General features: G+C 45.9%; 1 protein-coding gene across 1 annotated transcript in view; it reads right to left on the reverse strand.

Moving 5' to 3' along the window:
- The window catches only part of LOC140197064 (unconventional myosin-VIIa-like), a 262,976-nt gene that overhangs the window by 193,930 nt on the left and 42,564 nt on the right, over positions 1 to 26,482 (reverse strand). Inside the window, exons 13-18 of the mRNA XM_072256983.1 lie at positions 24,995 to 25,130; positions 22,686 to 22,846; positions 21,870 to 22,043; positions 20,706 to 20,864; positions 11,132 to 11,224; positions 9,322 to 9,416 (exon numbers count right to left, since the gene is read on the reverse strand). Of these exons, the coding sequence (XP_072113084.1) occupies positions 9,322 to 9,416; positions 11,132 to 11,224; positions 20,706 to 20,864; positions 21,870 to 22,043; positions 22,686 to 22,846; positions 24,995 to 25,130 (818 nt within the window). The remainder of the gene's footprint in view (positions 1 to 9,321; positions 9,417 to 11,131; positions 11,225 to 20,705; positions 20,865 to 21,869; positions 22,044 to 22,685; positions 22,847 to 24,994; positions 25,131 to 26,482) is intronic.

A 26,482-nucleotide genomic window follows, 5' to 3' on the forward strand; every position in this document is an offset into this window, starting at 1 on the left:
AGTCCCGGCTCTATGTCTATGTTCTGTTCTGTCTCATGTTAGTGTCGTGTTAAAGATGAGTCCCGGCTTGTCAAAGGATAAGTCCCGGCTCTGTGTTGATGTTCGGTTCCCAGTCTGTCTCCGAGCTCCAAGAACCCAAGCCTCGAGGACCCCGCAGCCAAGCTGCAAGAGCCCAGGCCTCGAGGACCCCGCAGCCAAGCTGCAAGAGCCCAGGCCTCGAGGACCCCGCAGCCAAGCTGCAAGAGCCCAGGCCTCGAGGACCCCGCAGCCAAGCTGCAAGAGCCCAGGCCTCGAGGACCCCGCAGCCAAGCTGCAAGAGCCCAGGCCTCGAGGACCCCGCAGCCAAGCTGCAAGAGCCCAGGCCTCGAGGACCCCGCAGCCAAGCTGCAAGAGCCCAGGCCTCGAGGACCCCGCAGCCAAGCTGCAAGAGCCCAGGCCTCGAGGACCCCGCAGCCAAGCTGCAAGAGCCCAGGCCTCGAGGACCCCGCAGCCAAGCTGCAAGAGCCCAGGCCTCGAGGACCCCGCAGCCAAGCTGCAAGAGCCCAGGCCTCGAGGACCCCGCAGCCAAGCTCAAGACCCAAGACCCCAGCTTGAAGCCATGTCTTGTCCTTGCCTTGTTCTGGGGCCCAAGCCCAAAGCAAGACCCAGGTTCTGGGTCCTTTTCCAGTCTTGGGCTTGGAGTCGAAGCCTTGCCTCCTAGTCCATGGTTTCTAGTCCTGGTCCCACTTTCCCTAGCCCAAGTCTGCATTCTTGTCCCTGCTCCTGGTCTGAATCCTGTCACGTCCCTACTCTAGTAAAGTCCTGTTCCTTGTACTTCAGTGTCTGTGTCTCGCATTTGGGTCCATTCCCAGTACCCCATTGTGACAAGAATATAGTGCTGCAGTTACAAAGAACATGTGAAGCTGGAAAACAAATGAAGTGCCAGGCTGACAAGGTATAATGGGAGATCAAGCAAATGGGGGAATTTAACAATCTAATAACAGCAGGGTAGAAGCTATCCTCGAGCCAGTGGTATATGTTCCCAAGCCTTTGTATCTTCTGCTTGAATGGAGAGTAGAGCGAATGACTGAAGTGGGAGGGGTCCTTATTTATGTTAGCTGTTTACTTGAGGCAGTAAGAAGTACAGACAGGGTCAATAGAGGAGAGAGTGGTTTGCATAAAGACAAGAAAATCTGCAGATGCTGGCAATCCGAGCAACACACACAATATGCTGGAGGAACTCAGCAGGCCAGGCAGCGTCTATCCCATCACCACCCTCTGGTGCTCCTCCCCCCTTCCCTTTCTTCCACGGTCTTCTCTGCTCTTTATCAGATTTCCCCTTCTTCAGCCCTTCATCCCTTTAAGCGATCAGCTTCCCAGCCCTTTACTTCACTGCCCTTCCCAGTTTACCTATCACCAACCACCTTGTACTTCCTCCTTCCCTCCCCCCACCACCTTCTTGATCAAACTTCTCATCATTTTTTCCAGTCCCACTGATGGGTTCCAACCTGAAACATCAGCTGTTTACCCTTTTCCATGGATGCTGCCTAGCTTGCGGAGATCCTCCAGCCTTTTGTGTATGTTGTAGGGTGGTTTGCAGAGTGGACTAACTGGGCTGCGTTCACAACTCTGCCTTGGGCAGAACAGTTGCCATCCAAGCTGTGACGAATCATCTGACGATAATCCATATCCTGCTGCCTGTTTTCAGTCAGCTAGAAATCGGGATGTGGTGTCAAATTTCTGGAACGCGGAGAGAAAGTGTGCACACTATCCTGTCTGGTCTGAGAGGAGGACAGATACCATCACAATTCTGCCTGTCAAAGAGGGGAGGCACTGAGCAGGCATCTCTGTTTGTCAACAAGGCGGGAAAGGACCGTTCTGACAAATCTCTGCTGAACGGAAAGGGAAAAGTTACTGTCCAGTGTGTGCTACTGAACAAGAGGTTCAGGACTGTCCAGTCCATTCTCCTCTGGTCAGTGAGGAGAGGCTATGCTGCTAGTCAACACAACTCACTTTGCACTTGTGTATCAGAGGGGGAGATGACAGTACGGACCATAACTGATCAGAAAGGGAGAATGAACCATGCAGAGCACTCTCCCCGAGGGAAATTTGTCACAAACATTTGCCTCTGGTCAGTGAGGGCAGTAAAGTAGTTTACAGAAACCTGCACATCGCAAAACGGGAAGGGTCAAAGGGAATCACTAACCTTTCACTCCCTGATGCTTAGCAGAGATGAGCAGTGGGATGGGAACTAGAAACAACTGGCAGATTGTTGTGTGTTGATCAGGGAATGAATCCGGGTCAGTTCCACAATTTCTCAATGTGGATTGACATTCACAGGGTGAATCATTAAATATCCCCAACAGCAGAAGATCTCATTTTGTAGGAAAACGTGAATAGAAGGTAGAACAGTGCAGCGGAGTATGCCTCTCATTCTATTGTGCCTCTCATCTTCCTTCATGCCAAATGGAAAAGCCCAGGCTCACTCAGTCTTTCCTCATAAGGCATGTACTCTAATCCAAGAAGCATCCTGGTAAATCTCCTCTGCACCCACTCTAAATCTTCCACATCTTTCCTATAATGACGTGACTAGAACAGAACTCAATACTCCAAGTGTGGTTTTATAGAGCTATAACATTACCTCGTGGCTCTTGAACTCAAGTCCCTGACTAATGAAGGCTGGTAGACATATTGGGAATGACCTGGCCCTCACAAATCCATGCTGATGATCCCTATTAAGACTATTCTTCTCCAAATGCTCATAAATCTTATTCCTCAGAATTCTCTCCATTTGTTTCTCCACCACTGATGTAAGACTCTCTGGTCTATAACTACCAGGATTATCCCTATTTCCTTTATTGAACGACAGAACAATATTTGCCATCCTCCTCTTGTACTTCTCCTGTGGACAGGGGGGACACAAAGGTAATTGTCAATGCCCCAGCAAATTCTTCCCTCATTTCCCGTAGTAACCTGGAGAGTATCCCATCCAGCCTCGGGACTTAACTAACCTAATGTTTTACAGAAGCTCCAACACTGCCTCTTTCTTAATCTCAACATACCTCCAGCACATTAGCCTGTTCTATGCTGATCTCACATGTGTCAAAGCCCCTCTTCCTGATGAACACTGAAGCAAAGTATTAATTTACAACACAAACAACAGGAATTCTGCAGATGCTGCAAATTCAAGCAACACACATCAAAGTTGCTGGTGAACGCAGCAGGCCAGGCAGCATCTCTAGGAAGAGGTACAGTCGACGTTTCAGGCCGAGACCCTTTGTCAGGACTCACTGAAGGAAGAGTTAGTAAGAGATTTGAGAGGGGGAGGGGGAGATCCAAAATGATAGGAGAAGACAGGAGGGGGAGGGATGGGGGTGTCACGTGATGATGTGGGATTGAGACGTGTAAATCCAGCTCTCCCGTAAAAAATCAGCAAAGTACCGTTTAAACAAAGTAAAGTTAATAAATACTTTCCGAAAACTACTTATAAATTTCGTAAGACTACTCTACGATATGCCTCGTAAACCGCAACAGAAGAAGTCTGTTGTTGTGCAGTCGCCGCGAGATGGGAAGAAAAAAGGGCCTACTGCAGCGATGGAGCCTCGGATTCAGGTTGGATCTCCTTCAGAGGAGATGCATTTTATCTCTGGTGTAGAAGAACAGGGAGCAATGGTGGCAGTAGCGGTCTCTCAGAAGAAGATGCCGGAAGTGCGCATGTGCAAATCGACGCAACTTAAACTACAAGAACCGATGGCCACTGCAACTGAAAGTGACTCAGAGTCAGAATTGGATTCCGCAGAGAATACAGATGAAGAAGAGGAGGAAGAACTGGAAGAGACTGGAAGTAAAGGAGACGATAGAGACATAAGAGAGGCTTTATTGCAATTAATGGCTGAACTAAGAAAATTAAGAACAGAGCTTAGAGACGTGAAGATGTGCTATAATAAAGCTATGAAAAGACAGGATAAAATGGATAAGAACTTCAGAAGATGGAAAGAACAATGGAGCATATTAACGATAGAGTGGAAAAAACAGAAAATGATGTGCTCCTCTGGAACACGGAAAGAAATCGACTCTTGGAGAAAGTGGACGTGTTGGAAAATTTTAGTAGACGTAATAATATTAAAATTGTTGGTCTTAAAGAAGGTATAGAGGGAGATAACCCAATAGAATTTTTTCAAAGATGGATCCCGAAAACCTTGCAAATGAAAGAGGAAGACTGATCAATTGAAATTGAGTGGGTACATAGAGCTCTAAGACCAAAACCACAAGATGACCAATATCCACGATCAATTTTAATAAAATTCTTAAGATTTCAAGATAAAGAAAGGATTCTACAGGCGGCTGCCCAAGCTGCCAAGAAGAGAAAAGGGCCACTGATGATGGAAGGGAAGAAATTTTTTTTCCACCCTGACATAAGTTATGAACTTTTGAAGAAAAGGAAGAAATTTAATCCAGTGAAAAAAGCCCTATGGGATCACAGTTATCAATTTATATTGCGTTATCCTGCAACCTTGAAGATTTCTTTGACTGGTGGAGAAAAAAAGATTTTTTGATGATTACCGGAAAGCGGAGGAGTTTGTGCGAGATTCTTTGAATATTCACCAGATACAAGAACAAACCCAGGGGAGTGAGATGGATTGAAGATAAAGACTGGATTAAGGAATAGGCCTGTTGGATTTTTAGGTGGATGAATATATAAATATATTATTAATTATATGAGGGAGGGGAAGAAAGGTTAAAATTTGAGGAATACTAGCTGGGAATAATGACATTAATTTCTTTTATATACAATTTTTTGTTACAGGGGAGCTGGAAGAAACACTGACCAATCGCTACGTTATTCATGTGTGCAAACGTGGCAATAGCCACCACCCGCAAAATGGAGGGGGGTAGTGTTGTGTATCTTTTCATTCACAACATTAGTGGGGGGGTATTTTGTTTTTTCTTTTTTTGTATCTCATCTTTTTTTTTTGCCTGGATGATTGGGAGGGAAACACATAGCAACATGGTGAAGTTCAAAGAGATTCCCCAGGGAACTATGAGAGTTGAGAAGCTAAGTAATGTTTTAGATATGATAAAGATCTTGGTTCCTTGGGGAAAGTAACAAATATATATTAAATTTATTTTTAATCCCATGGAGCATGCGGAAACCTTCCAATATTCAGGCGGTTCTTCTTTTTTTTTCTCTTTCTCTTTCGGTAGTAGTATATATCGGGGGGGAGGGTAGATTTTTTTTTTCTCTTGTATTCACTTTGAAAACTCAATAAAAAATTATATTAAAAAAAAAGAAGGGGGAGGGACGGAGCCAAAAGCTGGACAGGTGATTGGCAAAGGGGATACGAGAGGATCATGGGACAGGAGGTCCGGGGAGAAAGACAAGGGGGGGGAACCCAGAGGATGGGCAAGGGGTATAGTCAGAGGGACAGAGGGAGAAAAAGGAGAGTGAGAGAAAGAATGTGTGTATAAAAATAAATAACGGATGAGGTACGAGGGGGAAGTGGGGCATTAGTGGAAGTTAGAGAAGTCGATGTTCATGTCATCATTAATTTAGAGCCTCCCCGAACTCTTGCACTTCCATGCACATTTCACCCTTTATACCTGAGCAGTCCAACCACTATTCTAATGACCTTTTTCTAATTTTTTGAGCATAGGTTATTTGGCCCATCAAGCTAGCTCTGCCATTTGATTACGACTAATTTATTTTTCCTCTCACCTGATTCTCCTTCCTTCTCCCCATAACTTTTGATGCCTTTCCTAATCAAGAACCTATCATTCTCCACTTTAAATATATCCACTAACTCTGCCTCCACAGTTGTCTGTGGCAATAAGTCCCACAGATTCACTCCCCTTTGGCTTAAGAAAGTCTTCCTCATCTCTGTTCTGAAGGCACATCCTTCTATTCTGAAGCTGTGCCCTCTGGTCCTAGACTCTCCCCCTATTGGAAACACCCTTTCCAAGTCCACTCTATCTAGGCCTTCCAATATTTTGTAGGTCCTCTCCCCATTCTTCTAAACTCCAGAAAATATAGGCACAAAGTTACATCAAAAACTCCAAATATGTTAATAATTTCCATCACAGAATTATTCTCGTAAACCTCCTCTGGACCTTCTCTGATGCCAGCACATCCTTTCTTAGACATAGGATCTAAACTGCTCATGATACTCCAAATGTGGTCTAAACAATGTCTTATACACTCTTTTATATTCTAGTCCTGTCGAAATGAGTGCTAACATTGCCTTTAGGGAATCCTGCACTAGGGCAACCAAGTCCCTTTGCACTTTCAAATCCAAATGTGCTCCTCATTTAGAAAACAGTGCATAGCTTTATTTCTTCTATCATACCATACACTTCCCTGTGCTGTTTTCCATCTGCCATTACCCCTGTTATCCTCCTGTTCTTCATGTACATGTAGAATACCTTGGTATTTTCCTTAATCCTTCTCACTGAGGCCTTCTCATGCCCCTTTTAGCTCTCCTAAGTCTCTTAGAAACATAGAAAGCCTACAGCACAATACAGGCCCTTCAGCCCACAAAGCTGTGCCGAACATGTTCTTACCTTAGAACTACCTAGGGTTACCCACAGCCCTCTATTTTTCTAAGCTCCGTGTACCTATCCAGGAGTCTCTTAAAAGACCCTATCGTATCTGCCTCCACCACCGCTGCTGGCAGCCCATTCCATGCACTCTACGTAAAAAAAACTTATCCCTGACATCTCTTCTGTACCTACTTCCAAGCACCTTAAAACTGTGCCCTCTCATGATAGCCATTTCAGCCCTGGGAAAAAGCCACACGATCAATGCCTCTCATCATATGCACCTCTATCAGGTCACCTCTCATCCCCTGTCGCTCCAAGGAGAAAGGGCCGAGTTCACTCAACCTATTCTCATAAGGCATGCTCCCAAATCCAGGCAACATCCTTGTGAATCTTCTCTGCACCCTTTTTATGGCTTCCACATCCTTCCTGTGGTGAGGCAACCAGAACTGAGCACAGTACTCCAAGTGGGGTCTAACCAGGGTCCTATATAGCTGCAACATTATCTCTCAGCTCCTAAACTCAATAACTTAATCCCATAATTGATGAAGGCCAATGCACCGTATGCCTTCTTAACCACAGAGTCAACCTGTGCAGCAGCTTTGAGTGTCCTATGGACTCAGACCACAAGATCCCTCTGATCCTCCACATTGCCAAGAGTCTTACCATTAATACTATATTCTGCCATCATATTTGACCTACCAAAATGAACCACCTCACACTAACCTGGGTTAAACTCCATCTGCTACTTCTCAGCCCAGTTTTGCATCCTATCAATGTCCCGTTGTAACCTCTGACAGCTCTCCACACTATCCACAATACACCCAACCTTTGAGTCATCAGCAAACTTCCTAACCCATCCCTCTACTTCCTCATCCAGGTCATTTATAAAAATCAGGAAGAGAAAGGGTCCCAGAACAGATCCCTGAAGCACACCGCTGGTCACCGATCTCCATGCAGAATCTCTGAAGCTCCTTCCTGGTTACTTCATAAATTCAAGAGCCCTGCCTGATATTTGCTTCCTAAACCTTAAGTATACTTCCTTCTCTTTCTTGTCTAAGTGTTCAGCTCTTCTTTCACCTTGCTATCCTTTCCCTGCCTCAACAGGACGAACCTATTCAGAAACTCCATGCAAGTGCTCCGTAAACAATCTCCACATTTCTGCTGTGCACTTCCTTGAGAGTATCTGTTCCCAAGTTCCTGCTCAATTTCATCACAATTAGTCCTCCCACATTTAAATATTTTTACATATTGTCTGCTGCTATCCCTGTCCAAGTCTATGTTTAAAGTCAGTGAGTTGTGGTCACTGTCTCTGAAATGCTCACTTACTGACGGGTCTGTTACGTAACTAGGTTCATTGCTGTGCACCAAATCCACTATGGCCTCTCCTCTAATTGGCCTGTCCATATATTGCATCAGGAATCCTTCCTGGACCCACTTAGCAAATTTTGCCCCATCTAAACCTATTGCACTAAGGAGGTACCAATTAATAGTAGGGAATTTGAAGTCACCCATGACAACAACCCTACTATTTTAGACCTTTCCAAAATCTACTTCTTGATTTGCTCCTCAGAGTCTCTGTTGCTACTGGAGAGTCGGCTGAATACTCATAGTAGAGTGATTGCTCCCTTCCTGTTTCTGACTTCCACCCACACTGACTCGGGGATGATCCCTCCACCACGTCCTCCTTTTCTGCAGCTGTGATACCATCCCTGATTAGTAATGCCACTCCCAATCATCCATCCTCCCTCCCTCTTTTAACATGCAACACCAAAACATCAAGCAAGCAACCCCGCCCTTATCCCAGGCAAACCTCTGTAACAGGCAGAACACTGTAATTCCAAGGCCATGTTCTCCATTTATCACCCTTGTTCTTAATAATTCTCACATTCAAGTAAACACATTTAACCCAACTAACTACTCTATTTGTGCCCCATCCACTGCCCATCCTTCCTCAAAGTCCATCTACGTAATGCAGCTACCTTTACATCAACCGCCTCATCATCGGACCTAACATCTGGTTCCCATCCCCCTGCTAATCTTGTTCAAACTCTTGTCAGCAGTCCTAGCAATCCTGCCCACAAGGACATCGGCTGCTCTTAGGTTCAAGTGTAACCCATCCCTTTTGTAAGGTCATAACTTCTCCAGAAAAGATCCAAGTGATTCACAAATCTGAAGCCTTACCCCCTGCACCAACTCTTCAGCCATGCATTTGTGTGTCATATTCTCACCCTCACTGGTGCGTGGCACAGGCAGCAATCCAGAGATTACTGCCTTGAGGGCCTGCTCTCCAGCTTTCTCCCTAACTGCCTGTATTCTCTCTTCAGGACTTAATTCCTTTTCTTACCTATGTCATTGGTACCAATGTGTTCCACGACTTCTGGCTGTTCATCAGTCCCCCCGCCTCCCCACCAGGAATGCTGTTGACTTGATACAGGAAGTCTCTGACCCTGCACCCGGGAGGCCACTTACCATCGAGGAGTCTCACTCTCATCTACAGAATCTCCTTTGTGTCATACAGCCTCTGAAGCTAAACATAATCCTGTGATCCAACTCAAACTCTCAACACAACCTGAACTTAACCTCTGAATGGGACAGAATCCCTGCCCTTGACCCAAAGAGTTGCATTAATGATCATCCAGTTACATGGTACATTTGACAATCCCACACAAACATTTCAAATGCTGAATGATAGATTGTCTTGGAGCATTCCTTTGTTTGTCTGCTGCTCAACATTGATATGTTTATAACCAGTGTGGTTGCAGTATTTTGGATGGTCCACACAGGTGTGCGTTTGTGCAGACTTGCCTGTCTTTGTAAGCACGCAGGACTTTCTGAATCATCAGGACCTTTGCTATCAAGATTCTATCTCGTTCAAGTTCCAAGGTCAGGTGCTCGCTCTCCTGGAAGACAGGCAAGACAATTGATGAGTTCAGGGCACAGGGAGGTGCAGGGCAGGGGAGGTAATGGGCACATACCAGGGTCCTAACAACAGTTTGAATGAACTCAATAATGCTGGCAATCATTAGCACAGTTTGGCCTATTGGTTATTTCCAACAGTATTTCAAACTATTCCTCTTTGTATTCTCACTCTTTGACCACTCTTTAACCCATTGACCAGGGGTTCTTTAGACAGCATTTGCATCTCCACAGCACTCCCGGCCTCATCCATTCAGAGATATTCCCTTTGTCGTATCCAGTCCTCGCTAATCTTCTCTGCAAATCTAAATTGCTTTTCTCTCCACCAGGGTTCTGATGAAGATTCTTGGACCTGAAATAATAATTCTCTTTCTTTCTCCCTATCTCTCTACAGTTGCTGCCTGACTTGCTGTGTGCTTCCAGCATTTCTGAAATGTTAAATTCTGTTTCTCTCTTCATAGATGCTGAGTGTTCCCAGCAGATTTAGGAAAGTAAATCATGTCACATCCTACTCTCTTTTTGTTTAGCCATCTATTTTCAAGTCAATATCTAAGTTTTATTTGAAGCAAACAGAGCCAAGGACAGTAGATGTTAGGTGGTATAGTTACTCCTCTTACTACCTTGTGTCTATAAAACCATCAATATTTTATACTCTGGAGCTTTTCACCTGGTGTCAATGATTTTAACTGAACACCAGTGTCCTTTTCACCCATGACTTCCCACAGCTCAGTTCCTTGTTAATGCTGAGTGGAGCGATGAGGATTGTAAAATACTGCACCCATGTTGCAAGCAAATATTGCTTGCCTTAAAGATAAATTTTCAACAACAAATAGTCCTTGAAAAGTGGCTGATAACAATAGTTAAAAAGAAAATCCATTCTGAGAATACACCAGGACATGTTTTACAATGTGCTTATCCTTATAGCTCCTGTTTCATCACCAAAGGAGGCAGGAAGAGACAGATGATCCATACAGCATTACAGGACTGAAGGGCTTTTAATGTTGAAACCATCAGACTGGAAGATCACAGGCATGGGAAGAGCCAGAGACTGTGATAGCTCCATAGAATTCCAGGCTTCTGCGTCCCTTTTCCTAATCTATCAGGCAATCTACAGGCCAGCTGGCCACAGTGATCTCCCAGCCTGAACAAAAACATGGCAATACAACCAAAGTAAAACTCCTGTGTTGCGATGGGTTATGTGGGTTAAAATCTGTGAGTCTCGTCAACACAACAGTGGGGCAGTGGGTAGAGTGGGTTCCTCACAGCACCAGGGACTCAGGTTCAGTCCTGACCTCAGGGAGTTTGCATGTTCTCTCTAGGACCATGCGGGTTCCACCACACCCCCCGTCCCCGTCCTCGTCCTCATGGCTTAAAGATGTGTGGGTCTCAGGGTCTGAGCCACAGTAAATTGTGGGTGAGTGCTAGAGTCCGGGGTCTAGGGGTAATTGATGGGAATGTGGGGAGAATACATACTGCAAAAGGAGCTTGATGGTCAGCTTAGATTTAGTGGCCATGTCTCTTTAAACCGGGTGGCACTATACCCAGCAGACTGCACAGACAGAACACCTAGTTCCAGGTGCTGGGATATGGTACTATCATCGGGTTTGAAGGTTTCCCTCTCTCACCCCACTTGGTGATAAACAGGGAAGCTTGCTTCAGCATGTGTTAATGGCCTGAAGGTCCTCCAGCTAATCACAACCTTAAGAAAGATCTTTGTCTTCCCAATCTTCCAACCTCCATCGATTCCAATCACCGCCTCAGCGATCTGTCTGCAGCAGCTCTGGACGCTGTCCTGCAATTACAAATATAGAAGTGGATTGTTGGGGAAATATAGACTGCAATTAAAAAAAGCACAAGTGGCAATGGCGTGCACTACTGAGGTCCCAGCGGCAGATAGCGACACACTGCTTGGCTGCACCAATATAATGGGAACACCAGACTGGACACTTGTCTCTGTCCCTTCTCTCTCTCCCCAGCTTTCTCCCCCCCCCCCCACCCCATCACCCTGTTTTTCTCCACTCTTCCACCTACTCCATCTGCCCATTACCCTTACATTCCTTCCACTGGTTCCCCCACTGTTCCATCTGCCCTCCACACCTCCCCCCCCAACCTGGTTCCACATTCTCTCTTCCTTTCCTATCAGACCCCGTCATTTTTCTTGCCTCCACCTTTCACTGCAGTCTGACACTATTCTCTCCCCTTCTTACACCTACCTGTCACCTCCCCTCACCTCAATCCACCTGCCATCTCTTGCTCTAGCCCTTCCCTTCCCATCTTTATGCTGGCTGTCTGCCCTCTACTCATTCAGTCCAGATGAAGAGTGTTTTCCATTTCCCTCCGCAGGTGCTGCCCTGACCTGCTGAACTCCTCAAGAACCTTGTGTGCTGCTTGTATCTGCTTATTGAGTTTGAGCCTTGTTTGGGATGTTCCTCTGTCAGGAGGCTGGCTGTCTCTGAGCATTTGGCTGCTAAAGAAACTGATAGCTCAGACAGACAGAAATTTCACCATATCATAATCCAATGACAAAGTGAAGGATCAGAGGTGGAGAGGATCAGTAACTTTAAATTCCTGGGGTGTCACTATTTCAGAGGACATGTCCTGGGCCCATCATATAAACATAATTGCAGTGAAATCACGACAGTGTCTCTACCTCTTCAGGAGTCTGTGGAGATTTGGCATGTCATCAAAAACTTTGGCAGACGTCTATGTATGTGTGGTGAAAGTGTACTGACTGGCTACATTACAGCCTGGTATGGGAACACCAATACCTTTAAACAGAAAATCCTACAAAAGGTAGCGGATTTGGCCCAAGTACATCATGGGTAAAACTCTCCCACCATTGAGCACATCTACATGAAACACATTCATAGGGAAGAAGCATCCATCATCAAAAGATCCTTACCAGCCAGGCCATGGTCTTTTCTCACTGCTGCCATCAGCTGGAAGGTACAAGAGCCTCAGGACTCACACCATCGGGTTCAAGAACAGTTACTACCCCTCAGCCATCAAGCTCTTGAACAAAACTGGATAGCTACACTCATTTAACTTTTAGTGTTTCCACAACCAATGATCTCACTTTAAGGATTCTTTATCTTGTTGTTTCATGCTCATTATTTATTGCTATTTATTTGTATTTGTATAGTTTATTGTTCATTGATCCTGTTTACAGTCACTGTTCTATAGATTTGCTAAGTATGCCCGCAGGAAAAAGAATCTCAAGTTTATATGAGGTGACGTGAATGTACTCTGATAATACATCTTACTTTGAACTTTGAACCTTTTGGAATAGAAGAAATTTGTGGGAGTCGAAAGATCTATGGCTGTGTGCCTGGAGACCAGAGATCTTTGAGCACAGAGCTTGGAAGAAGCAATGGACTTTTAACATCGTAAACCAACGAGTTGTTTGTTATGTTTTCCCTCTCGCTGTGAAATGGACGCGCCTCTTTCTCCCTTATTAGGGAGAGAGAGAGCCTGTGGAATGTCAGATACCAGGTGAACAAGTAGTCTTTGGGGTACTGCAAGTCTGTGGCTTTGTTGTTGCTTTGCTGCACGCTTGAGTGCTTGATGGCAGGTGCCGATGTGTTTTTTTTGCTGGTGGGGGGAAGGGGGATCGTTGCTTGCTGCTGCTTGTGCGTGGGAGGGAGGGGAACTTTGGGGTTCTAACATTTAACTGTCATTCATTCTTTGGGGGCACTCCTCTGTTTTCGTGGATGGTTGTGAAGAAAAAGCATTGTATATTGTATACATTCCTCTGACATTAAATGTACCTTTGAAACCTTTGAATTCCAACCTTTCTATCAAGCCAGACCTGCGATGCAGAAGCAGTGGGGAGTTGCTGCTTGCACGTGTAAGGCAGGTTGAAGGGCCCCACAGCAATCAACTTCTCACTGAACGTAAAGAGATAGCACTGCTTCACAGCCAGAACCAGAGCCCGAGGAGGAAGGGGAACAGGAGGAAGCCGAACTGATACAGAATGAAAGGGGATGTGAGATAGTGAGGTTAGCTGAGACAAAATACAAGAGTGACATAAGAATAAACAACAGACAGGCTACAAAAAAAAAACAATATTTTCATGCAAGTCCAAAAGCAGATGTAACTATTTATGCTTCTGTGGTAGCACACAATCTCACAAACAAGACCAAATCATAACATATTTACAAAGAAGTCATCTTGGCCATTTGATCCATCCTTCAGTAAACCGACCCATCTTGCCTTTCTGCACAAAATATGCTGGTGATATTAAACCTGATTCTGATTCTGTAGAATCAAAATGCTTCTTTAACAGGGATCAAACTCTTTTCCATAGATGCTGCCTAGCTTGCTGAGTTCCTCCAGCATTTTGTGTGTCAAACTCTTTCCTATTCAAGTTGTGCATCTGAACTTTGACCTGTGAAGGATTCACTGATGACACCGAAGCCTCCTAGCAAAGGTCAATCTGCTAGCCAGAAGAACCCTGACCCAGGTTTCCAACACTGCCACAGTGACGACAGTCTGTTTATAATGACATCAGGCCACACATTAAATGGATCCGTTACAGGTCAGAACTCGGGACAGCAAAGAGGAAGGTCATCTTGATCCAGGGTCTCCACCTGAAACATTGACCATCCCTTTTCCCACAAAGATGCTGCCTGACCCACTGAGTGTATGCAGAAGTGGAAAACCAAGATGGTGCTGGAGTGTGGCGACTCATTACAAGCTGCTTTCAGCAGATCTACACATTACACCTGTTATAATCATTCTGCTCTTTTAAATCTAAATTCTATGCAATTAACTGTATCTACCTTCTGTATCTGCCTTCTGTTACTGCTTTTCCCTTTGAACTACATTGATGTACTTATGTTTGGAAAGATCTGTCCTGGTTGGTATGCAGAACTAAATTTTTCACTGCATCTCAGCACATGTGACAATAACAAACCAATTTCCAGTATGTGAGGGTGAATGAATATGGACTGGCAGCACAAACCATTGACACTCAGCCCGAAAACAACCGAATACATATATTCAGGCAGAGGGCGATGTGCAAGGGCTGAAAGGTTATCAGGAATTAGATGCAATGAAGGGAGTGATTAATATTGAAGACAGATCAGCTATAACTATATTGAATGGTGCAGCAGGCTTAAGGGGCCGAGTGGCCTACTCCTGCTCCTAATTTTGATGCAGCGTCCCCTCTTTGGTTGGTGATGATGGGTAGGTCGATACCATGCGCAGTTCTGTAGTGAGGAGGGAGGAGAAAGTTATGGAAGAAGTGCATGCAGGAAGGGGCACTGTAGTCGCTAACAGGTCTGCAGGGTAAGCGTGGTTGTGTCAGAGACTGCTCGCATGGTATCAGCCCTTGTTCTGGAATTCTCCACATTAGTGGAGCTTTCCCCACTGGTTCTTACAATATCTAGTGGCCCAGGCTAGGAAAACATGGCTACAAAGGGTCAGATTGGTTCTCGTCTGGCAAGGATGAATGTCCCTCTAGAACCAGTACAGCTCAGGGCTCTGCCTGGGACAAGGAAGTATTGTGACAGTATATCTGACTCCTACAAGTACCCCAGTCTCCCATGGACCTTATTGATAATTATCAGCCTGTGCCCAAATACGACACTTCCATTAATAGGGAAAAAGCACTCTTATCCGCCCAACGTTGCAAATCTTTATGGACCTGACTGGATCATGATCATCTCTTTTTCTCACTGCAGTAGGTGCACCAGGTTAGGCGAGAAAGGTCAAAGTTCATTCAGTCTTCAGCATCATATCTCCCCTCTCTTTCTTCGCTTTCCTTTGGCCTGGGCACCCTTTCTATCTGGCAACTTGCCCTTCTCACTGGGTCTCCTGCTCCCCAGAAGCACCTGTCTAACTTACTTTCCATACCTTTAGTAAACTGACTTGACTAGCTTATTGTAACTTTTTTCTCCCTCTCCCTCTCTTTTCCATCGGAATACTGTTTATTCCGGGTAACCCATTTCATATTACATAGAAGGAGGCTATTCTGCCCATCAAGTTTATGCCTTCTCATCTCCTGCAATCTACTTCTCTCATGTGCCCGCTATCTCTCCCCCAGTTTTCCTGCACTCCCTCACATGGGACGGGGTGTAATTTACAGTGACCAGTTATCAATTACCCATCAGCACGTTCATCCATTCTGCAATGCTTCCCACAACATTCTTTGGCAAAAGAATAAACCACGGAAGGTAGTGCACCCGTGGCTGACAAGGGAAATTAGAGATAGTATCAATTCCAAAGAAGAAACATACAAATTAGCCAGAAAAAGCGGCTCAGCTGAGGACTGGGAGAAATTCAGAGTCCAGCAGAGGAGGACAAAGGGCTTAATTAGGAAAGGGAAAAAAGATTATGAGAGAAAGCTGGTAGGGAACATAAAAACTGCCTGTAAAAGCTTTCATAGATATGTGAAAAGAAAAAGATTGGTTAAGACAAATGTAGGTCCCTTACAGTCAGAAACAGGTGAATTGATTATGGGCAACAAGGACATGGCAGACCAATTGAATGACTACTTTGGTTCTGTCTTCACTAAGGAGGACATAAATAATCTTCCAGAAATAGTAGGGGACCGAGGGTCTAGTGAGATGGAGGAACTGAGGGAAATACATGTTAGTAGGGAAGTGGTGTTAGGTAAATTGAAGGGATTAAAGACAGATAAATCCCCAGGGCCAGATGGTCTGCATCCCAGGGTGCTTAAGGAAGTAGCCCAAGAAATAGTGGATGCATTAATGATAATTTTTCAAAACGCTTCAGATTCTGTCCTAGTTCCTGAGGATTGGAGGGTGGCTAATGTAACCCCACTATTTAAAAAAGGAGGGAGAGAGAAACCAGGGAATTATAGACTGGTTAGCCTGACATCGGTGGTGGGGAAACTGCTGGAGTCAGTTATCAAAGGTGTGATCACAGCACATTTGGAAAGCGGTGAAATGATCGGACAAAGTCAGCATGGATTTGTGAAAGGAAAATCATGTCTGATGAATCTCATAGAATTTTTTGAGGATGTAACTAGTAGAGTGGATAGGGGAGAACCAGTGGATGTGGTATATTTGGATTTTCAAAAGGCTTTTGACAAGGTCCCACACAGGAGATTAGTGTGCAAACTTAAAGCACACGGTATTGGGGGTATGGTATTGATTTGGATAGAGAATTGGTTGGCAGACAGGAAGCAAAGAGTGGGAATAAACGGGACCTTTTCAGAATGGCAGGCGGTGACTAGTGGGGTACCGCAAGGCTCAGTGCTGGGACCCCAGTTGTTTACAATATATATTAATGACTTGGATGAGGGAATTAAATGCAGCATCTCCAAGTTTGCGGATGACACGAAGCTGGGTGGCAGTGTTAGCTGTGAGGAGGATGCTAAGAGGATGCAGGGTGACTTGGATAGGTTAGGTGAGTGGGCAAATTCATGGCAGATGCAATTTAATGTGGATAAATGTGAGGTTATCCACTTTGGTGGCAAAAACAGGAAAACAGATTATTATCTGAATGGTGGCCAATTAGGAAAAGGGGAGGTGCAACGAGACCTGGGTGTCATTATACACCAGTCATTGAAAGTGGACATGCAGGTACAGCAGGCGGTGAAAAAGGCGAATGGTATGCTGGCATTCATAGCAAGAGGATTCGAGCACAGGAGCAGGGAGGTACTACTGCAGTTGTACAAGGCCTTGGTGAGACCACACCTGGAGTATTGTGTGCAGTTTTGGTCCCCTAATCTGAGGAAAGACATCCTAGCCATAGAGGGAGTATAAAGAAGGTTCACCAGATTGATTCCTGAGATGGCAGGACTTTCATATGATGAAAGACTGGATCGACTAGGCTTATACTCGCTGGAATTTAGAAGATTGAGGGGGGATCTTATTGAAACGTATAAAATTCTAAAGGGATTGGACAGGCTAGATGCAGGAAGATTGTTCCTGATGTTGGGGAAGTCCAGAATGAGGGGTCACAGTTTGAGGATAAAGGGGAAGTCTTTTAGGACCGAGATGAGGAAAAACTTCTTCACACAGAGAGTGGTGAATCTGTGGAATTCTCTGTCACAGGAAACAGTTGAGGCCAGTTCGTTGGCTATATTTAAGAGGGAGTTAGATATGACCCTTGTGGCTAAAGGGATCAGGGGGTATGGAGGGAAGGCTGGTGCAGGGTTCTGAGTTGGACGATCAGCCATGATCATACTGAATGGTGGTGCAGACTCGAAGGGCTGAATGGCCTACTCCTGCACCTATTTTCTATGTTTCTATGTAACATAGTCCCGTTTTTTCCATTCAAGACCCTCAAATTACACACCTGGGCTATCTAAGAAACACTGAATATATTTCATAGGAGGTTCAGGAGGTCCCTATGCTAAAAAACTTCATAGTCAGGCACGGCAATTCAAATGTGCAGGAACATAAGGAGCTGCAGAGAATGGTGAACTCAGCCCAATGTATCACTGGCATGTCCTTCCCCACCATCAGTAGAACCTACATGAGGCCCCATCCATCTCCTCACAGCTACAGAAGCCACATCACCAGATTCAACAACAGCTACTTCCCTTCAGATATTCAATTCTTCAAGCAACTGGCACAACTCTAATAACTACATCAGTACAGGAACACTATCACAACTTTAACCACTTTGTACTATTTTGGGTTCTTTTTTTGGATTTAATTATGTTTTTGTTGTAAAAATTTTATATGGTTTACATTTAATTCAGGTTTTTCTTGTGGAGTACATGATGGGACAGCCTACTCAATGTCAACAAGACAAAGGAGATGGTTACCAACTTCTAGAGATCTCGCATCATTCCCACCCCTCTTTATATCACATCATTCACACCTCTATTTATATCAGCACCATAGCAGTGGAAACTGCGAGCAGTTCACACTTGTGGATGTGCACATCTCACACAATCTCCCATGGTCCCAGAACATATCTTGCACAATCAGGAAAGCTCATCAACACCTCTACTTTCTGAGGAGGCTGCAGTGAGCTGGACTAGGCATAATCTAGATTTACGTTAATCTACAGATTCACAGTAGAGATCATCCTAACATGCTGTATCACTGCATGGTACTGTCAGTACCTCCAGTTGAACTCTGTCTTTTTGTGTGTTTTTCCCCTAGCTGTCAGTCTGTGGTTTTGTATTTCCATGTGCTCCTGCTCTACTCCTGTCTGTCTGTATCTTGTTTTACGGCGGCTGGCATCCAGTTTAATGGTGCATTACCGCCACCCTCTGCTCCAGAATGCGCACTAGACATACATTCTAAATCCCTTCACCCAATCGCCCGCGCACATGCGCGCGCACACACACATACATATATACACACAAACCTACACTTCACCCTCCCATCTTTGACCATCCTAGTATCCTATTCCTGTTTATTCGTCATATTCTATAAAAAACCCCTGTACCCCTTAAAAACGCTAAAAATACCTGGACTTGTGCTTTCTCACCCATGCCCAGCAACCCTTTTAATGTGAATTCCTGCATCCCCAACTCCCTTAATTTATTTCTCATCATCTCTCTCTGTATCCCATACCTCCTGCAACTCAGAACTACATGTTCTACTGACTCCTCTTCCTGATATTCCTCACACAATCCTGTCTGGTGTTTCCCTATCATTTTCAATGTTTTGTTTAATGCACAATGCCCCAGCCTTAACCTAGTCCACACAATTTCCTCTCTTCTGTTTCCATTACCTACCCTAGTAACTGCAACACTCATTTGTATTTGATATAAATGCCTCCCTTTCCCCTCCCTGTCCCATCTTTCTTGCCACCTGCTCTACTCCGGTCCCTGTATTACTGAGTACTCCACCTCTCACCTGTTTCTCATTATTACCTGTATTGCTGTCACTTCTGTCTCATTGTGCTCCACCTATCATCTGCCTCTCTGTTTATTGCTCAGTGTATTTTAGTCCTGTGCTTTCACCTGTTTGTGCCAGATTGTGCCAATGAGATTTCCTGAGCCTTTCCAGCATTTGTATCGGAACTTTGTCTGTCTGAACATCAACTCTGCCTGTTTCCTGATTCTGGTTTTTGGATTCCTCTGGATGTTCTGATTTCGGCATGAACTTTGACGCCGACTTTGTTTTCACCTCGGGATTTGTTACTCAATTAATATCGCTGTGTGCACAGTACTGGGTCTGTGATTAGATCCCTGCTCCAGCGTCCTGACAGGTACAGAAACTGAACTGTGGTGGACAGGAATGCGATGCGTAGCCAAAACTCCCCAATGCATCACTGACGCCCACCTACCCGCTATCAAGGAGATACGTACAGAAAGGTACCGGAAGAAGGCCAGCAACATCATGAAGGACCCCACCACCCTGCTCACAGGCTGTTTATCCCACTCCCATCTGGGAGATGGCTACGTAGCATCCATACTAGGACTATCAGACTCAAGAACAGTTATTTTCCCCAAGCAGTAAGGCTGAGCAACACCTCCACCGCCACTAACACACCCCATCACACTCCCAACCACCACTACTTTATCATTTCCTGTCACCTTATGTAGAGGTACTCCTGTGCCTAGCATCACTTCATGGACACACAATCAATCTCTGTATATAATCTATCCTGTGTATTTATATTTACTGCAATTTTTATTATTGTGTTCTTCATATTTTTTTTTGTGCTGTAGTGGATCGGGAGTATTTTGTTTCCTTTACACTTGTGTACTGGAAATGGCACTGAATGATCTTGAACCTTCAATCATCTGGAGCTACTGTATGTGCCTGTGATGCCACTAAGTTTATCATTGTACTTGTGGATATGTGTACCTGTGCTTACGTCAATTAATGCAACTCTAACACTGACTGAGCTGTACAGAGAGGCTGAGCAGGCCACATTCCAAGCACCACAGGGGCTGTTCATTGGAGCACAGGAGACTGGGGTATTGTATTATATTACAGGTGCTACATAAAATCATGGCAGGTACACTATCATTTTCTCAGGGTTAGACAATCAAGAACTAGAGGGCAATGGAGAGGGTAAAGATTCCATAGGATCCCGAGGCCAAGTTTTTTTTACACACACTAGGTGGCACATATATGGAACAAGCTGCCAGAGGAAGTAGTTGAGGCTGTTTCATTAACAATTAAAAGACTCTTGGATGGGTACAAGGATAGGAAAGGATATTGATCAAATGGGGGCAAATGAGACCAACTTAAATGGACGTCTTAGTTGACGTGTCTAGCTGGGTTGAAGGGCTGTTTCCATGCTCTATGATTCTATTATTATGTAACACCACAAACAAAACGTCTGATTGGAATCGGCAGAAAGTTCAGGCAGCCATTTGCCTAGCTTACCTCTGTGCCCTTCCACAGCGCTGACCTCACTGTAACCTTGTACTTCTCTATAAAATCTGAGAAGGTGAAGCGAACGGGGTAACCTGACTTGCGGATATGAATAGTCTCTCCCATTCCAGAATATCGTAACTGTTTAATGCATAACTCCCGATCAAACAGCTGGAAGGAATCACAACATGAGATTAAAAACACACTGGAAGGTTTAAGTCTGTAGGAGAAATTCATTATTGAAACATATTGGTCCCACATCAGAGGAGATCAGGCAACGTGACAACAGAGAACTAATAGGATGGACAATGGCTGCAGAGAATGATGGAAGGACAGAGCAAAGGACTCCTTCCCTTAACTAGAGACTTTCATCATAGTCCATCCCAGCCTCCACCCTCACCATCTCATCCCATTTCCAGCTTCCACCCTCACCATCTCGTCCCATTCCCAGTCTCCACCCTCACCATCCTGTCCCATCCCATTCCCAGCCTCCACCCTCACCATCCCATCCTATTCCCAGCCTCCACCCTCACCATCCCATCCCATTCCCAGTCTCCACCCTCACCACCCCGTCCCATTGCCAGTCTGCACCCTCACCATTCCGTCCCATTCCCAGTCTCCACCCTCACCATTCAATCCCATCCCATTCCCAGCCTCCACCCTCACCATCCCATCCCATCCCATTCCCAGCCTCCACCCTCACCATCCCATCCCATTCCCAGTCTCCACCCTCACCATCCCATCCCATCCCATTCCCAGTCTCCACCCTCACCATCCCATCCTATTCCCAGTCTCCACCCTCACCATCCAATCCCATTCCCAGTCTCCACCCTCACCATTCCATTCCATTCCATTCCATCCCATTCCCAGTCTCCACCCTCACCATCCAATTCCATCCCATTCCCAGCCTCCAGCCTCACCTTCCGATCCTATTCCCAGTCTCCACTCTCAAAATCCATGTGGAGACCCTGTCACTCCACATCTGAACATATGGAGTCATCTCTTCACATCTGGAACAGGACCCCACAAGTTGGGGTTTGTAACCAGCAGTCCATCACTCCACATCTGTTCACTGGACCCCTGTCGGAACTGGACATCCACACTGCAGAGCTCCCTTTAGTCTAGGCCTGGGACACCCACCATACCTTACCGTACCATCCCACGATGGCCCCTTACCAGAGGTTTTTTGTCTTTATTGGGCTTGATGCAGCGAATGAAGAAGGGCTGACTAGCTCTGAGAGTTCTCATTAGATTGTCCAGAGACTGCCTGAACTGGCTGCAGAGTGTCGTCAGGCGCCTGTGGCCGTCAGTCGTCTGCAGGATAGATCCTCGGGAAGCATCACCAGCAATCTGAAGAGTCAGGAAAATAAACGATACCTTGGTGTGTCTGGAAGCTCAGTACAATGCTGCAAACCATTTCTACCCTCAGCAGAAAAAAGGAGCACAGGTGGCCTCTCACGCCCCTGCTGGAGGCTTTGTATTTAGGATCAGGGTGAGATAAGGGTTGAATTCTGGGAGGGTGTGACATGATGAGGTGTAGGTGAGGCCGAGGGTGTGCTGTTGCTGAGATAATCCAGCTCACTCAGCTGATCTGACCCTCCCTTACAGTAGCAGCCACCAGCGATGCCCATGGACAGAAGCAGGAAGGGGAGAGTATGCCTGGAGTGAACTGGGAATGGGATGGAGTGGAGTGGATAGACACTGGGAATGGGGTGGGGTGGAGTAGATAGACACTGGAAATGGGATGGGGTGGAGTGGACAGACACTGGGAATGGGATGGAGTGGATTGGATTGACATTGGGAATGGGATGGAGTGAATAGACATTGGGAATGGGATAAAGTGGTGCAGATAGACATTGGGAATGGGATGGAGTGGAGTGGATAGACATTGGGAGTGGAGTGGATAGACACTCGGAATGTGTAGGGAAAGCACAGGAGCTAACAGTACCAGAACACAACTGGAAGGGTGGGTTGACCCACTGTAATCTGCACCTTGATGGATCCTCCGTAGGGAACGAGAAGATGGTTGGTCTTCTTTCCTGAAGCTGACCCGGAGCTGCTCTGGAAGATTTGTTTGAGGAAGGTGTTGCTGGAAGACTGCACCATCTGGATGATGCTGGAGCTCAGATCATCCCTGTTCTTCTCGAGGAAGCCTGAAAGGACACGAGGCATCTCAGCTGCTGGGATTGTCTACCTATAGCTGCCCAGTCCTGGTCTGACAGATCCACGGGCAGTGTGCAGACATCCTGGTTGTAGAGTGTTCACTTCACTAAGGATCTGATTGGCTGTACAGGTGGGGAATGGGTGAGGTATGGCAGTTTGGATGGTAACCAGCACCACTACAAAAACAATGTCCTCTCAGTCAGATCTGTTGCAGCTGCACATCAGGGAACCCCAAGCTCCCAGAAACTTACCTCCTCCCCATGGTGCTCAGGATGGCTACATTCCTTATCTCAGCTCGGGGAGGACCCTGGCTAAACACTGAGAGGAACACTAAAGAACAGCTGAGAAAACTTCCACAATCTTTAAGAGACCCAGAAGACTTTCACTAATCCCTCCCATTCCCACATTTGAACCTTGGAGTACCCAGGAGACTGGAATATCTACCAATCCAGACCTCATAAACCTTTGCAGTCCCAGGCCCCTCAGTAGCTGCTGACATTGCATCCTGATTTGGAAACCCACCTTCTGGTACCATGAACAGGGGAAAATCTGCAGATGCTGTAAATCCAAAGCAACACACACAAGATGCTGGAGGAACTCAGCAGGTCAGGCAGCATTAACCAGAGGAATAAACAGTTAATGCTTTGGGCCAGGACACTTCTTCAGGACTGGAAAGTAAGAGGAGACTTCTGCCCTTCCTTTCCAGTCCTGATGAAGGGGCTCACCCCGAGACGTCGACTGTTTACTCTTTTCCATTGATGCTGCTTGGACTGCTGAGGTTCTCCAACTTTCTGTGTATGTTGCTTCCGGTACCATATCCAGATACCCACAGGTAGACCCTGGACTCCCCGTGTCACTGTTCAGGGGTGCAGTAACTGCAGCCTTGGCCACCACCTGTTGCCATCCTTACCAAAAGTTCACATCAGGTTCCCGGCTTCTTCAGGGGCTGCGGTTCGGGTTTCTGAGCTCGAGCATTGGAAGTTAGACAGCCAACCTTTACCTGAGAGTCACAAGAAAACAGGAACAGGGGCCCATTTGCCCCTCGAGACAACCCCACCATTCAACATGATCATGGCTGGTCAATCCCAGGCCTCAACTCCTCTTCTATGCCAGTTCCCCTTGACCCTCAATTCTTTGATCTTTCAAATATTTATCTAACTCCACCTCATACTAATAAACCAGCCTCCACCACCCTCAGAAGCAGAGAATTCCAGACTCACCACTGTCTGAGAGAAGAATCTTAGTTTTATATGTCTCGATAACGTTATTCACTTCCCTATTAATTCCACGCAATACAGACCCAAACTGTCTAGCCTTTCTTGACAGGACAACTTACTCACCCCAGGGATTACCCTGTTGAATCTCCTTCAAACTACTTCCAGCATTACCCTCTGGACATGCCAGTGAGAGCTTAAGAATTTTCAATATTTCAAGCACATCCCCTTCAATTCACTCCAGCCAGGCTCATCTCTGGCAGTCAGATGCCCATCAACCTCACCAGCGCAGAGTTTGACCAACCAGAGGCTCACCTCTGACCCGGTCCCGGAGGCTCACCTCTGACTCGGTCCCGGAGGCGCACCTCTGACTCGGTCCCGGAGGCGCACCTCTGACTCGGTCCCATCACACACAAGAATGGAGAAACCTTTTCAAAAGGGATGGCTGACACTGGCAAGATGAACAGTTAGGGCTTGAGGAACCGCTAGGGAGGCTGTCAGATTGTTCCAGTGATAATCACTGACTCAGGAGGAAGTCACACAAGGATGGGCAGATCATGGTGTCAAACCATCATCCACAGCTGCCAAACTGATAATTGAACCCACAATGGCTGGTTGCTTAGCTGCCTCCTTAAGGCCATGTAAGACCAAAGGATGTGGGTGTCACCAACGAAAGTACACCTGTAGGCAGCTACAGAAACGAAAATGGGTAGCTTACAAAGCCACTTCAATGGACAAGCAAGTGGCTTTTGGACTGGAGTCACATGTGACTTGGGGGGTTTGGCAAGAGGGCTCATTTCCACAAAGGACACCAGTGAGGTTTTCCTCTAACTCTTGGAGCTGCAGAATATCTCCACAGAAGAACACCCCCCATCTCTGCACTAACAAGATCCACAGAGGCTGACTGCCACACGGGGTCAGTACCATTCGAGTTGTAGTAGACCACTCCAGCAAAGTGTGCAATGCCAAACTCGGTGTCGTGGGAGCTCTTGGGTGGAAGGTAGATTCTACTATTGCTATGGTGATTATTCAGCTTGTTTAACATCGTCCTATCAGTGCCCTGCAGAAAAGGGAGAGAGACATACATCAACAAATCAAAGCTCACAACCACAGGGCACTCTAGTGTGCTTCGTAGGGCAGACACTAATACAGAGTAGAAAGTATGGCAGTCAATCTGTGTAAAGCAAGATTCCATTATTCAACAATGTTGAAGGACAAACTCAATACAAGACCTAGAGATAATTTCCCAACAATAGCGCTCTGCATTCTCTGTAATGTAATACCATATTCTGCATTCTGTTTCTCTTTGTACTACCTCAGGGTACTTATGCATGAAATGATTTGTCTGAATGGCACAATGTAGCTGTATTCACTGTGCCATAGTTAATGTGACAATAATAACCAATTCCCGTTCCAGTTAGATATTATAGTCGCCTACGAGATCATCCACCTGACAACACTTCTACATTAGCAGCATCCCTTCTATACTACAGTCAAACAACTTCAGCTTGAAGTCCAGTCTCTGGACCTGGATGGCAAACCCACTGTCTTTCAAATCAAAGGCCAGAGTCTACTGGGGCACAGCATCGGTGGCAGAGGAGAAAATATCATTGATGCACACTGGTATTAATGACAGTGTGTATGGGGGGGGGGGGGAGGGAGCGAGGGACAGAGAAAGAGAAAGAAATGAGATTAAACGAGGAAGAGGAAGTGAGGAAGGAAGAGAAAGAGAAGTGAAAGACAGAGACCGGGAGAAAGAAGGGGAGGGAGGAAGAGTGCGGGATAGAGGGAGAGAGGGAGGAAGGAAGAAGCATGATAGAGAGAAAGTGAAAATGAGTGACAGTGTGTGTGAGAGAGAGAAACAGCAGAAAGGGAACGAGAGAGTGTTCATCCACCTATCCACCTCAGCCTCATTCTGAGGTCCAAATTGGAGAAGACTGCTTTCAGCTGTGACCTGACTTGTGTCAAGCAATGAACCTTTACAAGGGACAGCCAAGTCCTCTCTCCTTGACCCTTAGCAGATGTCACAAAAATTGGCTGAGCTGTGAGTAGCGAGGAAGGTGGTCAAAAGGTTCAGCAGGATAGAGATCACCAACATCAGTGAAGCGTTCTGGCCAAAGACCCAATAGCTCAGTCACATAACTCCCATCAGATCAGATCAGAGTAACTCCCCGAAGTCTTTGCATCATCTCCAAGATTCAAGTCAAGGGTGTGATGGATAACTCTCTGCTCGCCTGGATGAGTGCATCCTGGAAGCTTATCTCCTTCCAGGACTTGATTGCTGCTCCATTCATCACCCTCAACATTCAGCACACCTGAGTGCAGGGTGCAGTCGACAAAAACCACTGCACCTTTCCTCTAGCCTTCTTTATCAACCATACAACAAATTAAGCCAACTCATGCAAATGTCAC

The sequence above is a fragment of the Mobula birostris genome, chromosome 4 (genome assembly GCF_030028105.1).
Source record: "Mobula birostris isolate sMobBir1 chromosome 4, sMobBir1.hap1, whole genome shotgun sequence".
NCBI classification, from domain to species: Eukaryota; Metazoa; Chordata; class Chondrichthyes; order Myliobatiformes; family Myliobatidae; genus Mobula; species Mobula birostris.